The following is a 13,411-nucleotide window of genomic DNA, read 5'->3' on the forward strand; positions in this document are numbered from 1 at the left end:
GTGACATCCATTGCACGTCTGTCCGTCCTTGGAGAGGGATCCCTCCTCTGTGGCTCTTCCTGAGGTTTCTTCCACATTTTTTCCCTGTTAAAGGTTTTTTGTGGGCAAGTTTTTCCTCACTCGAACTGAGGGTCTAAGGACAGAGGGTGTCACTCTCTGTACAGATTGTAAAGCCCTCAGAGAAAAATGTACTTTGTGACTTTGGGCTATACAAATAAAATCTGATTTGATTTGATTTAGTTCCAGAGCCAGTGCAGAGAAATGGTGTGCTATATCTGGATGTTAGTGCTTCATCTCCTGCACTAAGTCCACCACCTTCCTCATCAGAGAGGTGACATTTCATGTCCCTAAAATCACAGTATTAGACCTACAACCTCTCTTGCCACTCCCTGGTCATTCCTTTGGGCTGGGTCAGATCAAGCCTCATGGAGTTAGGCCTAAACTTGAGAATAAAAGCTAGCTCCTTTTTTTTAACCCCTAAGTTGACTCTTGACTCAGATAGCTAGTGTAAGTCTTATGGGGTTTTTTAAAATTGTTTTTTTAAATATGGCCTATAACCTGCACACATTTGCTAGTAAACTCCTATCTTACTCGTGACTTCTTGTCAGGTTTTGCACCAGCATGTTAAAAAAAAGAAAAAAAAGAATGACATTGTCCTTATTTAATGTTTGTCAATAAAGGTTCAATTACAACAGACACCTTGTCAATCTATCTATCTATAGATAGATAGATAGATAGATAGATAGATAGATAGATAGATAGATAGATGCATGTTAAACACTGTGTGTGCATTCAACGGCCGCAAGGGGGCAGTGTGTTTTAAACCTGTGGTTTTCAGTACGGACAACAGGGGGCGGCAGAGGTTCAATGTAGCATGATGCTAACGGCGCAAACACCAGAAGAAGAGCAGCACAGTTACGTATCGTGTTTACAATGAGTCCATGAGGATGACAGGATGAAGAGCTGCTGACAGTCTGCACTGCGCTTCACTTCACACACAGTAAGCCTGGCCTTACTCTTTGTTTGGTGATGATGATGATGTACAGCCATTGAATGTCGTCAGTGTTCAGCTCTGTCAGCTGTGTGCACTTATCCTGTAACAGAGGTCAGCTGAGGATGCTAACAGGAAACTCATGAAGCAGAAAGATAACACCTAATGTCGTGTCTGCATATATGCGTGACAGTCCAGATATTAATGAGATGATAGATATCAATATAACACACGTTTTATGACGTTTGTTCCAAATGTGTGTATTCATAACACAGTTCAATGTGACATTGTGTGTGTGAGACACATACAGTACTGTATATACCACATGATACATACATACATACATACATACACACACACACACACACACACACACATATATATACACACACACACACACACACACATATATATACACACACACACACACACACACATATACATACATACATACATACATACATATATACATACATACATACATACATACATAAATTCAAGCATCCAGTAGCAGCATGCAAACATACATTGAACATACATTAGAATGAACCTATAACACAGGAGCCATACGTTAACATTAACCTGAGATAGATCTAAATTTAAATAAGTACAGAGAAATTAAACATTTGGATTTTAATTTAAAAAATACAGAGGAATTAATAACGTGCAGAAGAGTTAATCATTTGCATATAAAATCTATAACTGTGTTAAGAAGTTAACCTGTGATAAACAGCTATACAAAAAAGATATAAAATAATAGAAAGTGACCGTAGAAATAAACAGATGAATGAAAGTCACAGTCACTGCATGTAGCAGTGGTAAACTGCCAGCCTCATGCTGTTCATAGACTTCTGTTTTAATGTGAGTGTGTTCAGGTCTGAGTTACAGTACCCACTAACAGTTTGGACACACCTAAAGTTTTCTCTTTATTTTTGTTACTTTACAAGTCCTACATTAACACTGAAGACAACAGAAGTATGACAGAACACATGGAATTATGTGGTAAACATATCTGTCAAAAGGGACTTCTAAATGTGTTTGAGAGCATCAGCTGTGTTCATCAGAGATAGCTATTTGACTACTGTAGTAATCCATATTATGACAAGATTCAAGGTTCAAGAGATCAATGGTCAAAACCCATGGTTTATTCAGCAATGAAATTCTTCTTTTGGCCGTGTCCCTTTACAAAACAACAGCAATAATAAAAAACACACAACACAATAATAGAAAAATAAGAGTAAAATAAAAATATAAAGATTTGAAATATATATAGAACGATATATATATATATATATATAATATATATATATATATATATATATATATTATATATATATATATATAAATAGATAATAATAAAGTGCAGAGCGCTCAACTAAGTAAGGAGAAATAACCCATGATTACTAGAAGATATGAAGAAAATACCAAGAACTTTGAAGTGCAGTCACATCAAATGCTGTGATGAAACTTACGGGAAGCCCAACAGTTACCTGTGCTGCAGAGGATAAGTTCATCACCAATGAACAGCAGCTCAGATTATAGTTTAAATAGCAGTCACATCTCAATATCAACTGTTCAGAGGAGACACTGTGAATCAGACCTTCATGGAACTGATGCAAAGAAATCACGAGTGCATGCACGTTTAATTTGCATCTTTACTGTCAGCAGGTTGACCAAAGGAGGGAGGAATGCCGCCTTTAGTTGGAGCTGAGTTAATCCAGACTCCAGTCCAGCTCTATCGATACCTGCTCAGGTGCTGCAGGCAGTTACCAACCACGGCCATGCAGCAGCATTATCGACACACCATAAGACAGGTGAGGTCACCAACCTTTGACAAACAAGAGACTGAGCTGCTGATCACAAGTATGTAGACTTTTATATTTTCAAGTCAGAAAACACCAAAGAAGGCGACGTGTGTATGACTTTTGTTTCCTGTTTTCAGACCTCATTAAACACACACATGTTGCTGACAGACAGTGCTTCACTTGTGCCTGACAGAGACACTGAGTGAAGATCCAGAGTGGTGGCTGCTCTTCCAGCCAACACTCAGTAATCATCGGTAAACTGATGATAACAGTTAGATAGTCCTGTACACTTTATTTTCAGTAGAAGTTACCTAACAGTTAGTACTAACAGTAACTGTCTGTTGTTCTCCACACACAAAGTCTAATGAGACTTCATAGTATTCTCATTTATCCAGTTCTGTTTATTTTTCCATAACCATACCAACCTTTGTTTGTGTTGTGTTTCTTCTAAATATTTCTGACATGTTTATTAACTTCATAACAAACAGGAACAATGAGTCATCCATTCATACATGCATGTGTTGTCGTTGAACCTGGCCTGCCTCTTCATTACGAACAACAAAAACAGAACCACTTTTTGTTTCCAGGGTTACAACAGTCACTCAGACGAGGACGACCCTGAGAGGGTACAGATGATCATCCAAAGAGCGATTGCAGATGCAGACTGGATCCTTGATAAAGTAAGGATGAAGGCCTTTTACATTTTTATGTAAATGTTTAAATAAATCCACGCTGCAGTTATGAATTGTCTTTCTGATTTACAGTACACGAAGAAGAAGTGACGTTCATGAACCGCAAACCTGTCCTCAGGTGTATTTTACAGTTCTGCGCCTGAACTGTTATATAAGTGTAAATACTGTTCTGACTGATATAAGTTATGTTGTTTTCTTTTCCAATAAATTCATTATCTTATACCTCAGTTGTCTTTTTTACTGTGTTCAAACCTTCAGTTTTTAAGATCAACACACTTCACAGGGATAAATAGTGAGGCTGCATGATATTTTTGCTGTAATAGTAGAGCAGATGTTTCAATGTATTTTATTGGTGAAGCAAGATAAATATGATTTGACAAAAAAAGATGAGACAGAACAAATTCAGTCAGCATTATTTTTTTTTATTTCAATGTGGCAAAAATTAAACATTAAATGTTTTCAGTCACACACATGTATGTATGTTGACACATTTACATACATGTGAAAACATTGATAATAAATATATAATAAATATTCCTAAAGAAATATGACTGAATACTTGAGATTATTAAAATCTTAATGTTTTGGATGTTTTGTCTTCATGTGCTGTACGCTGATCTCTACAGCCTGTGACTTGCCAAACCTTATGGTAACACTAACCCACCTGCACTACAGCTTGAGTGTTCATTTCAGACAATGTTTTTATTACTGCAAACAGAAAACTGAGGCACTCGTGAGGGTAAGATTACTTAAAATGCCTTTATTGATACATGGCTAATCTATTAAAAGCGTGTCTACGCGTTTCAGCCAAACTGGCCTTCATCAGGACAAGAGTGAAATGTTTGTCAGACAGCTCAATTCACAGTTAAATAGATAATTACAGACAGCTGCTCAGTGTGAGGCAGTAGGAGGTCACATGACCTGAACAGCATGACCTGCCAATGACAAAGCAGAGTGGAAAGACTTGTACAGAAAAAAAAAATATAACAGAGTCAATAAATCAGCATTGCACATCCTAGCATTACACAGTCAATTCAACAAATCAAAAATGCATACAATATAAATATGAGCCCAATAAGAGACCGAGGAACCGTCACAGAGTCAATCATAAAGGACAGCAAAACACACCAATAGTCACAAAATACAAAATACACTCACAGAAAAGGAGAAAAGTCGAGTCTCCATTCAACCCTGGATAATGAGTGGCCTTTAATGTATATATCCAGAATGACTCTCTTTGCAGAGTCTTTTTGAGTCTATCTCCTCCCTGATAGAATCTTCAATAGTTCTATGCCTGATATCTTTAAAGAGTCACAACTACCATGACTTACATCTTTGTAATGGACAGCCATGGGGTACTGTGGGTTACCAGTTCTAATGGCATGCTTATGTTCTGCCAATCTTGCCTTCAGTTTACGCTTTGTTCTCCCATATTAGAAGCGTCCACAAGGGCACTCAAGTCTGTAAAACACATAAGAGGTATTGCAATTAATAAATGATTTATGTCAAATGTATGACCAATGTCACATCAGTAAATAATTGGCATTTATCATATTGCTACAGTGATTGCAATGTCCAACCTGTGATTACCTTTAAAGGTTGAAAGCCAGGTTTTCTGTGATACAGGAGGGAGATGACTCTTAACAAGTTTGTCTTTCAGAGTGGGAGCTCTCTGAAGCTATAGTCGGAGAATCTGGAAGAGCTTCTCTAAGAACACTATCACTTTTAAAATGTCCCAAGGCTTTTGACAATTTGTTTAATTGCATTACTATGGTCCTGTGTGGTGTCACAAAATATACCTGATCAGAATTTGTTTGTGCTTTCGGTTTAGGGGCTAACAGTTTTGTTCTCTAGGAGACATTGCTTGTTTTAAGCTCGGAATATAGTTTTATATGATATCCCTTGCCTAAATCTCTGGGTCATTCTAGAGCATTTTTTCATAATCTCTTCTGAGTCACATAACGTTTCAGTCTCTGGAACTGACCAAAAGGAATATTATTTTTTTAACCAAGGAGGATGAAAACTATCTGCTCGAAGAATTGTGGGGCGGTCAGTTGGTTTTCTGAAGATGGAGGTATGTAAATCTCCATTGCCATCTTTAGAGATTTTTAGGTCAAGAAATTTATTCAGATGGGGAGAAATCAGACAAGAAGCAGAAAAGTCATACTCAAAATTAAATTTTAACCTGAAAGAAGAGATTTCAAAGGTTCGATGAACAACAACCCCCCTTTGAAAAGAAGCTGCAAGAACATCTAAATCAATAAAGGTACAAAGAACTAAACAGAGAAACTGAGTAAATTTAAAAGAGATCAATCAGACTACAAAGAAAATAAGTCTATCAGTGGAAACAAAGACAGAGTTTAGAAACAGCCCCACAACGGAGAAGAAATGTTTCCTTCCCCACTACAACACTACAACAGTGATAGGACCACTCAGAGAAAGAAGATTTTTCCCATCCAGTTTTTAGACATCACACCCAAAGAAACAACAGATCACAAAGACAACAAAGCCGCAAGACAAGAAGAGGAAAGAGAAGGCTGGTCCATCAGGACCCGACACACCAGGAGCAGAAAGCAATGAAGCAGGTTTCTTCTAAAGGCCTCACTTTTGCCCCCAAGAACACAGCCAGTGAATTCCAAAATAAAGTGATCTTTTTAATTCCATCGTAACCTCCACTGAAAGTTTGGTACCACATCACACCCAGCCAAGCTGCCTCTTGTCATGGATACAACAAGATACTACAACAACTCCATTCAGACCCAAGTCCACTTTCACACCAAATGTATGTAATCACACCCTTAACACCTTCTATAGAAAAGTGACATAGAAGTGGATCAGCTTTTTGCATCTAAGAGGAAAAAAAAGGAACACAACTTGACAAAAGAAGAAACAGAGGCATGAAATGGCTGTCAACCAATAAAACATCATAATAAAAAGAGCACAAAGGAGGAGCTGTGGTCGTGTGGGGGTAGAAACCAGTACATTGCAGAGGCCATGAGACAGCTGGATAACTGGAGTACTATGAACCTTTACTGTCTAACCCAATAGAACAAATGAAGACTGAACTGGATTTCACAAAAAGAATATGATTTTTTATTTTGTAATAGCCCCAGAATCCTCGTCTATAGCTCCCCAAAGTGCATAAGAACCTAGAGAATCCACCAGGAAGACCTATATCAGTGGGAATGGTCAGTTACAGAACCAGCCTCATTGTTGTTTCTTTATTAAACCATATGTTTCAGAACTTCCTTCCTTTATTCAAGATAGTACTCATGTATTAAATAAAATCAAAGACATTAAGAACATTGGCTCTCCCTTCTGGTTACCATGATGTGGAGGCTCTTTATACAAACTTGATCATACTGAAGGACGGATGCCTTATCACATTAATGGAAGAGAGGCATCCAGAACAGATGCCCCCTGCTGTCTATCCTGCAACTGGCTGAAGGACTTACATAACAATGTTTTTCATTCCAGAATCAATTTTTTAAACAAAAAAAGGTACAGCAATGGAGCCTGTTTTTTGCACCAAACTATTCAAATCTGTTTATGGGAGTATGGGAAGAAACGTTTGTTTACTCTGACCTTAATGTTTTTTTGGATAAAATCATTTGGTGGGGAAGATATATTGATGATATCATTTTACTCTGGTCAGGTTCAAAAACTGAACTTCTTTCATTTCATTCATATTTAAATAACACTAATAAAAATCAAAACTAGTCTTGATTTCTCCCCCATCTGAAATAAATTTCTTAGACCTAAAATCTCTAAAGAGGGAATGGAGATTTACATACCTCAATCTTCAGAAAACCAACTGACCGCAACACAATTCTTCGAGCAGATAGTTTTCATCCTCCTTGGTTAACAAATAATTTCCTTTTGGTCAGTTCCAGAGACTGAAACGTATATGTGACTCAGAAGAAGATTATGAAAAAAATGCTCTAGATATGACCCAGAGATTTAAGGCAAGAGGATATCAACATAAAACTATATTCAGAGCTTACAACAAAGCAAAATGTCTCCCTAGAGAACAACTGTTGCCCCTAACAGAAAAGAACAACAAAATCTGATCAGGATATTTTGTGACACAATACAGTGACCATAGTAAGCAATTAAACAAATTGTCAAAAGCAATTGGGACATTTTGAAAAGTGATAGGTTCTGAGAAGCTCTCCAGATCTCCGACTATTAGCTTCAGAAGAGCTCCTACTCTGAAAGACAAACTTGTTAAGAGTCACCCCCCTCCTGTATCACAGAAAACCTGGCTTTTTTTCACCTTAAAGGTAATCACAGGTTGGACATTGCAACATGTGCAATATGAAATAAGTGGCATTATTTTACTGATGGGACCATCTGGTCCATACATTTGACATAAATACATTATTATGCAATACTCTTAGTGTTGTTTACAGACTTGAGTTGCCCTGTGGACGCGTCTACATTGGGAGAACAAAGCGTAAACTGAAGGCAAGATTGGCAGAACATAAGCATGCCATTAGAACTGGTAACCCACAGTACCCCATGGCTGTCCATTACAAAGATGTAAGTCATGGTAGTTGTGACTCTTTAAAGATATCAGGCATAGAACATATTGAAGATTCTATCAGGGGAGGAGATAGACTCAAAAGACTCCTGCAAAGAGAGTCATTCTGGATATATACATTAAAGGCCACTCATTATCCAGGGTTGAATGGAGAACTCGACTTTTCTCCTTTTCTGTGAGTGTATTTTGTATTTTGTGACTATTGGTGTGTTTTGCTGTCCTTTATGATTGACTCTGATGACGGTTCCTCGGTCTCTTATTGGGCTCAATATTTATATTGTATGCATTTTTTGATTTGTTGAATTGACTGTGTAATGCTAGGATGTGCAATGCTGATTTATTGACTCTGATTATATTTTTTTCTTTCTGTACAGTCTTTCACCCTCTGCTTTGTCATTGGCAGGTCATGCTGTTCAGGTCATGTGACCTCCTACCTGCTCACACTGAGCAGCTGTCTGTAATTATCTATTTAACTGTGAATTGAGCTGTCTGACAAACATTTCACTCTTGTCCTGATGAAGGCCAGTTTGGCTGAAACGCGTAGACACGCTTTTAATAGATTAGCCATGTATCAATAAAGGCATTTTAAGTAATCTTACCCTCACGAGTGCCTCAGTTTTCTGTTTGCAATATTTTATGGATTTCCCTGACTGAAGAGCACCTGAGGGATACACTTTTTGCAATACCCAAGCAGCACTCCATTCACTGCGTTCCGGTCTGAATGTTTTTATTACATTTGATTATTTTTGTAAGTACTCCAATATGGAAATTAAATATTAAAATGCTCACACACATGACAGGGACTGAGTGAGCCTGTTGTGAATTCAAATGTAACTTAAGTCTGAATGATTCAACAGGGAGCGTAAAAAAAGTCAGTTCTATCTGCTGAGGAAGACGCTGTGATCTGATCGAAAGCTTCAAAACAACCTACTGCGTGAGTGAGAATGTTTTCTCATCTCCAATTTCCAAGGTGAAGAATGAACTTGAAGTATAAATTGAACAGATGGAAAGTCCCTCAAGTCCCCCAAAAGATGTTTTTAATCTTTTGTGCACAATTCAAATCTTTGCACAAAAAAAAACACCTCTCAGGCTCCATGTGGAACTGATGACTGGACAAATGTCTGCTGATAAAGATCATGTGATGTGACTGAAAGCTCCAAAACAAGCTACTGAGTGAGCAGTGAGACTTGGTGAGAATGCTGATTTAGCTGCAGAGGAATGAGAAAAAAAACTTGGATTTGGGAGATGTTGCCTGATGGTCCTACATTCTCTCTCCCTAACACCTGAGTTTTTGTACTGTAGGATTGTGTAGCTCTTCTCAGCTCTGTAAAAACAACATTAGCATTAAAAGCATTTACATCTTGACACATTTTTATTGTACAATATGGTACAGTTTTATTCAAGTATTAACCCTTTGTTATCTTAATGAATACATGAAGGACAATGATGCACATAACAGAGGGAAGAGGAAGAAGAGAATGTAATCCTTGTGTGCTTTGCCCACAGGCTGTTTGGACCAGAACAATGGAATAAAGGCAGAAATAACACATGATGATGACATCAGGATCTTGTCACACTGAAATGTATTTACAGAGGCATGCACATGCAGTATTTCAATTGATACAAAAGTAATAAACTAGATATACAGAGTAATTCTTCATTATAAATAGTATAAATAATATTCCTTTGTATAAATAGCTCCATCTTCTTTAATGTTTGTCTGAGATGTTGAGACATTTGGTGTGAACAGAACTTCACGTTCCAAACATATTCAAGCCTACAACACACCCACTGACCAGGGTGGAACAACTACACGACGCAGCTGGCTGTTGTTTCACACACGCGTGTCGGAGGTGTAAAGAGGAGGTGTAGATGTTTCAGGATGATGGAGCTTTGGGATTGCTTCAGAAAAAGAGTTGCAGTTGCAATTCTCTGAAGGACAGGCACTCTGGAAACGTGGACGCAGACGTCGGACACTTTCTGGTGTCAATCCTCACTTCTGCAGAATAAACTGGTCGATGAACTCGTTCTGCTCTGATTCCACCTTGGACAGGGCTTCATACTCGATACGATATCTGAAACAAGACAGAACAGAACAGTTAACTTACTGTAGCCTGATAAACTTCCACTCTGGAATGGCAGATGAAGCACAATCCCTGGGAAAGTTCAAACGCTTTTAGCATTCGTTTAGCATTTATCTGTTACTTTTAGCTAGCCATTTCAACCATTTATCCATTATGTTTAGCTACCTAAAGCTGCGCTCTACTTAACCATGCGGTTGTGCCAAATACACTACTCACAAAAAGTTTGGGATGTTTCTGATGAAATTTCAGCGTGCACCTGAAATGCACTCTAACCTTTACAGGTGAACTTAATTTGACCTTCTCTAAACTTGTATGCACATGTCCAAATGTTCAATGTTTCAGTACTTATTGCATAACAGGCTGTTCTCTAACAAACAAGTGTGTGATCCATGAATGGACCACTAAATGTTCTGCTTCAATGACAGTTTGTATTTAAACAGGCCTGTTCATCATGCTGTTCACATTTTTACATCATGAAACCAAGACAACACCTAACACTCCATCAACAGTACCTGGTCAGTGTGAGGCTTCAAACAGGAAGTACTCAGAGGGAAGTTACCACTGAGTGCTGAGTGTCACAGAGTGTCATCAGCATGTTGCAATAAGTCGACTTGTGAACAGCGTGAGACGTCTAGTCGAGCTGTAATCGATGTTCAAGGTCACATGACAAGTTACTAGACATTAAAATCTCTTGTTGTGGTATACAAGCCACTGTATGTTGTTGCTTTTGGTTCAATAAATTGTTTGAGAGAAGAACTGACCATCGCATGCTTCTAATTAAATGTCCTACTTTCATGATATATCAATGTAGCATGAACTTTTTACATTTTCCTTAAATTTCACCCGAAAGTCAAATATCCTGAACTTTTTGTGAGTAGATTTCACCCGAAAGTCAAATATCCTGAACTTTTTGTGAGTAGTGTATATTACGCAGTGACAGAGATGAGGTAACATATTTAAATGGAGTGACACTAGGGTTGTGCGATATATCGTCATTTACGATATATCATCAAAAACATTCCCCAAGGTAAGAATATGTCATCCCACGATAAAAACAATGAATTCCTATTGATGATGTATGTATGTACATGTGCGACACACTCGCAACCCAACATGCATATTGACAAACATGGCGGAAGGCGGAGCAGATACACCGTGCAGCGAGGAGCTATTTCCTCACACTCCGGACACCAATCAGACACTCAGATAGGTCAAACCTCCACAGACATCCTGAAATGTCTCTGAAGCAGAGACTATCCAGGTGGCGAGAAATAAAAAGTTATTTCCTGATTTTTTCACAGCAGTTTTATCGTTACCGTGATAAATACTACAAATTATCGGGATAAATTTTTTTTAGTCCATATTGCCCATCCCTAAGTGACACTGGCCTCTATCACCTGATAATCAAACGCTGTGAGACGCAGTGATAACAGTTGTGTTCTGTGGTATATATCAGGCAGGGCAACATTATCTTATCCACTGACTGTTAGTGTTTATTCACCCTAAGCAACAATCATTCAGTCCAAACCTTTGAATTGATCTTTGGCCAGCTTTTGATTGTGTGCTGGATTTAAAGGAACAGGACCTGCACAGACTGTGTGGATTACAGTATGTAACCCACACACTGTTTACCTCTCAAGCTGCATCTTCTTCTCTGCTATGAGAGCCTGAAGCTGCTGCTGCTGAGCCTCTCTTTGCTTTGCAACCGACTTCAACAGGTTTCTGGCTCCGATAGCCTGAAGGAGAACAACAACATAGAACGATAATTACACAACTAAACAACTAACTAGAGTCCGACCACATGCAGATGTTTTTCTGTTCTATATTTCTGTTTTCTGCAACAGCCAAAGAAATACTAAACGACCAATACTGAACTTACCTTCATCTTTTCTGTCTCTGCTTCTTTTGCCAATTCATCCACCAGCTCAATCAGACCTCCCACTATTTTCTGAAACTGTCCAATTTCTGCAAAGAGAAGACATATTTAGAAAGAAGGCAGGAGGGGGACAGGCGCAGCTCGATGGACCTCTCAAAAACACTCAGTGCTTACTGTCCACAAACTCTTTACACTCTTCCTTGAGCTCAGAGGTCTTCTGGCTGACATCAGGCTCCAGCACCCGAAGCTTGTTGAGCTCATCAAAATAAAAGCCTGCCTCGGCTAATGGGTCTTTAGCCATGGCCACGGGCCCCTGTCAGAGGATGGAAAAACACAATTCAAATGTATATAGAATATTTCTCAAGAAGCCCTCTCTTACAGCACGTGCAGCAGTGAATGTCTGTTACATAACACACAAATCAACAGGCTTGATAACGACTATCACACCGTGACACCATCTGTTGTGCTGACAGCGTGTCTGTTTGTGTCTGTGACGTCATCATACGATCTTCATGTTGATGCTAAAGAAACATTTCACTGAACTTTGACCTTCGATGACAAACAAGCATATGGCAAACTGTTTTTCACCTTTCTTCACTATCACTGGAGCTTCGCGTGTGTCGAAAGTAACGTGTAACGTGTAACGCTGTGTAGCGTCAGTCAGACACTTAGCTGTAGCCACAGCAGCCGGCGTTATGTTTATGTGGCTGACATTAGCTTACCATATGTGTAAGATAATGACTCAAAGCTAACTTGCCTTGACAACATTAATATTACGTTAGTCTGAAATATGAACACATCTTCAAACAGCTGAGGCGGTTCACATACTTCTCATACCTGTGGAAATTAATATTTATGAACAAACCTAAATGACTTAACTTAACTCCGCTAGTTAGCTCCATTTGGCTAAGCTGCTGACAAAAGCTAATTGGACACACACACACACACTGCCCTCGTTAAGACTGACTGTGCTCCTTGGATAGCTAACACTATGTTAAACGGTCTGCAGACACTTTGTGGATAATAAACGGGATATTCACCTGTTTAAGCAGCTATCGCCGTTAGCGCAGATGACTGTGTTGTGTGGCTATGTGGCACTGCGAGTAACCATCAGAGAAGCTCCGCCTCCTCCTCCCGCTGCCAGGGAAACCAAACGCTGCTGCCCGCGCATGCGCGCGTATGTCTGTGAGGGGGATGGCTTTACAGATCAGATTATTGGCTGTGATCGATCAGTCAGGTGTTACACTACTGTATCATTCTCACTGTCCAAAACAGAGGCAAACGACAACAGAGATATCTGTCATAAATCTTCTCAGTCGAAGTTGAGGGGCTTTTACTTTGAAAGGAAAACAGAAATACAATTGTTTAACCGTAATGTTGAGAATAGACCGGCAGTGAAAATGTTATAAAGCCGTAATAT

General features: G+C 38.8%; 2 protein-coding genes across 3 annotated transcripts; one reads left to right on the plus strand and one right to left on the minus strand.

Annotated features, from left to right (window-relative positions):
• Positions 1-868: 868 nt before the first annotated feature.
• Positions 869-3,710, plus strand: lyrm9 (LYR motif containing 9). Of its 2 annotated transcripts, none has more exons than XM_027280608.1 (4): positions 869-1,000; positions 2,657-2,805; positions 3,384-3,476; positions 3,561-3,710. In XM_027280608.1, exons 2-4 carry the CDS (start codon positions 2,680-2,682, stop codon positions 3,576-3,578), a joined length of 237 nt encoding a protein of 78 aa, XP_027136409.1. In that variant the 5' UTR covers positions 869-1,000; positions 2,657-2,679; the 3' UTR covers positions 3,579-3,710. The 2 variants fall into 2 exon arrangements, with proteins under 2 accessions (XP_027136409.1, XP_027136410.1); XM_027280609.1 differs by having other exon boundaries at positions 871-1,000; positions 2,660-2,805.
• A 5,674-nt stretch (positions 3,711-9,384) lies between these two features.
• Positions 9,385-13,161, minus strand: ift20 (intraflagellar transport 20 homolog (Chlamydomonas)). Its single transcript, XM_010755609.3, has 5 exons — positions 13,032-13,161; positions 12,166-12,304; positions 11,995-12,080; positions 11,748-11,851; positions 9,385-10,106 (listed from the first exon to the last, which is right to left on the minus strand). The coding sequence occupies exons 2-5, from the start codon at positions 12,290-12,292 to the stop codon at positions 10,025-10,027; spliced, it is 399 nt and encodes a 132-aa protein (XP_010753911.1). The 5' UTR covers positions 12,293-12,304; positions 13,032-13,161; the 3' UTR covers positions 9,385-10,024.
• Positions 13,162-13,411: the final 250 nt, after the last annotated feature.

Source organism: Larimichthys crocea, chromosome VII, assembly GCF_000972845.2.
Source record: "Larimichthys crocea isolate SSNF chromosome VII, L_crocea_2.0, whole genome shotgun sequence".
NCBI classification, from domain to species: Eukaryota; Metazoa; Chordata; class Actinopteri; family Sciaenidae; genus Larimichthys; species Larimichthys crocea.

Bases quoted from the DNA above. Each gene is read 5' to 3' on its own strand.
- lyrm9 (XM_027280608.1), top strand. From the start codon at position 2,680: ATGCCGCCTTTAGTTGGAGCTGAGTTAATCCAGACTCCAGTCCAGCTC. The intron at 2,806-3,383 runs GTGAGGTCACCA...TTTTGTTTCCAG, and splicing joins ATCGACACACCATAAGACAG to GGTTACAACAGTCACTCAGA.
- ift20 (XM_010755609.3), bottom strand. From the start codon at position 12,292: ATGGCTAAAGACCCATTAGCCGAGGCAGGCTTTTATTTTGATGAGCTC. The intron at 11,852-11,994 runs GTAAGTTCAGTA...GTTCTCCTTCAG, and splicing joins CAGAGACAGAAAAGATGAAG to GCTATCGGAGCCAGAAACCT. The intron at 10,107-11,747 runs GTAAACAGTGTG...GTCTTGTTTCAG, and splicing joins AAGAAGATGCAGCTTGAGAG to ATATCGTATCGAGTATGAAG.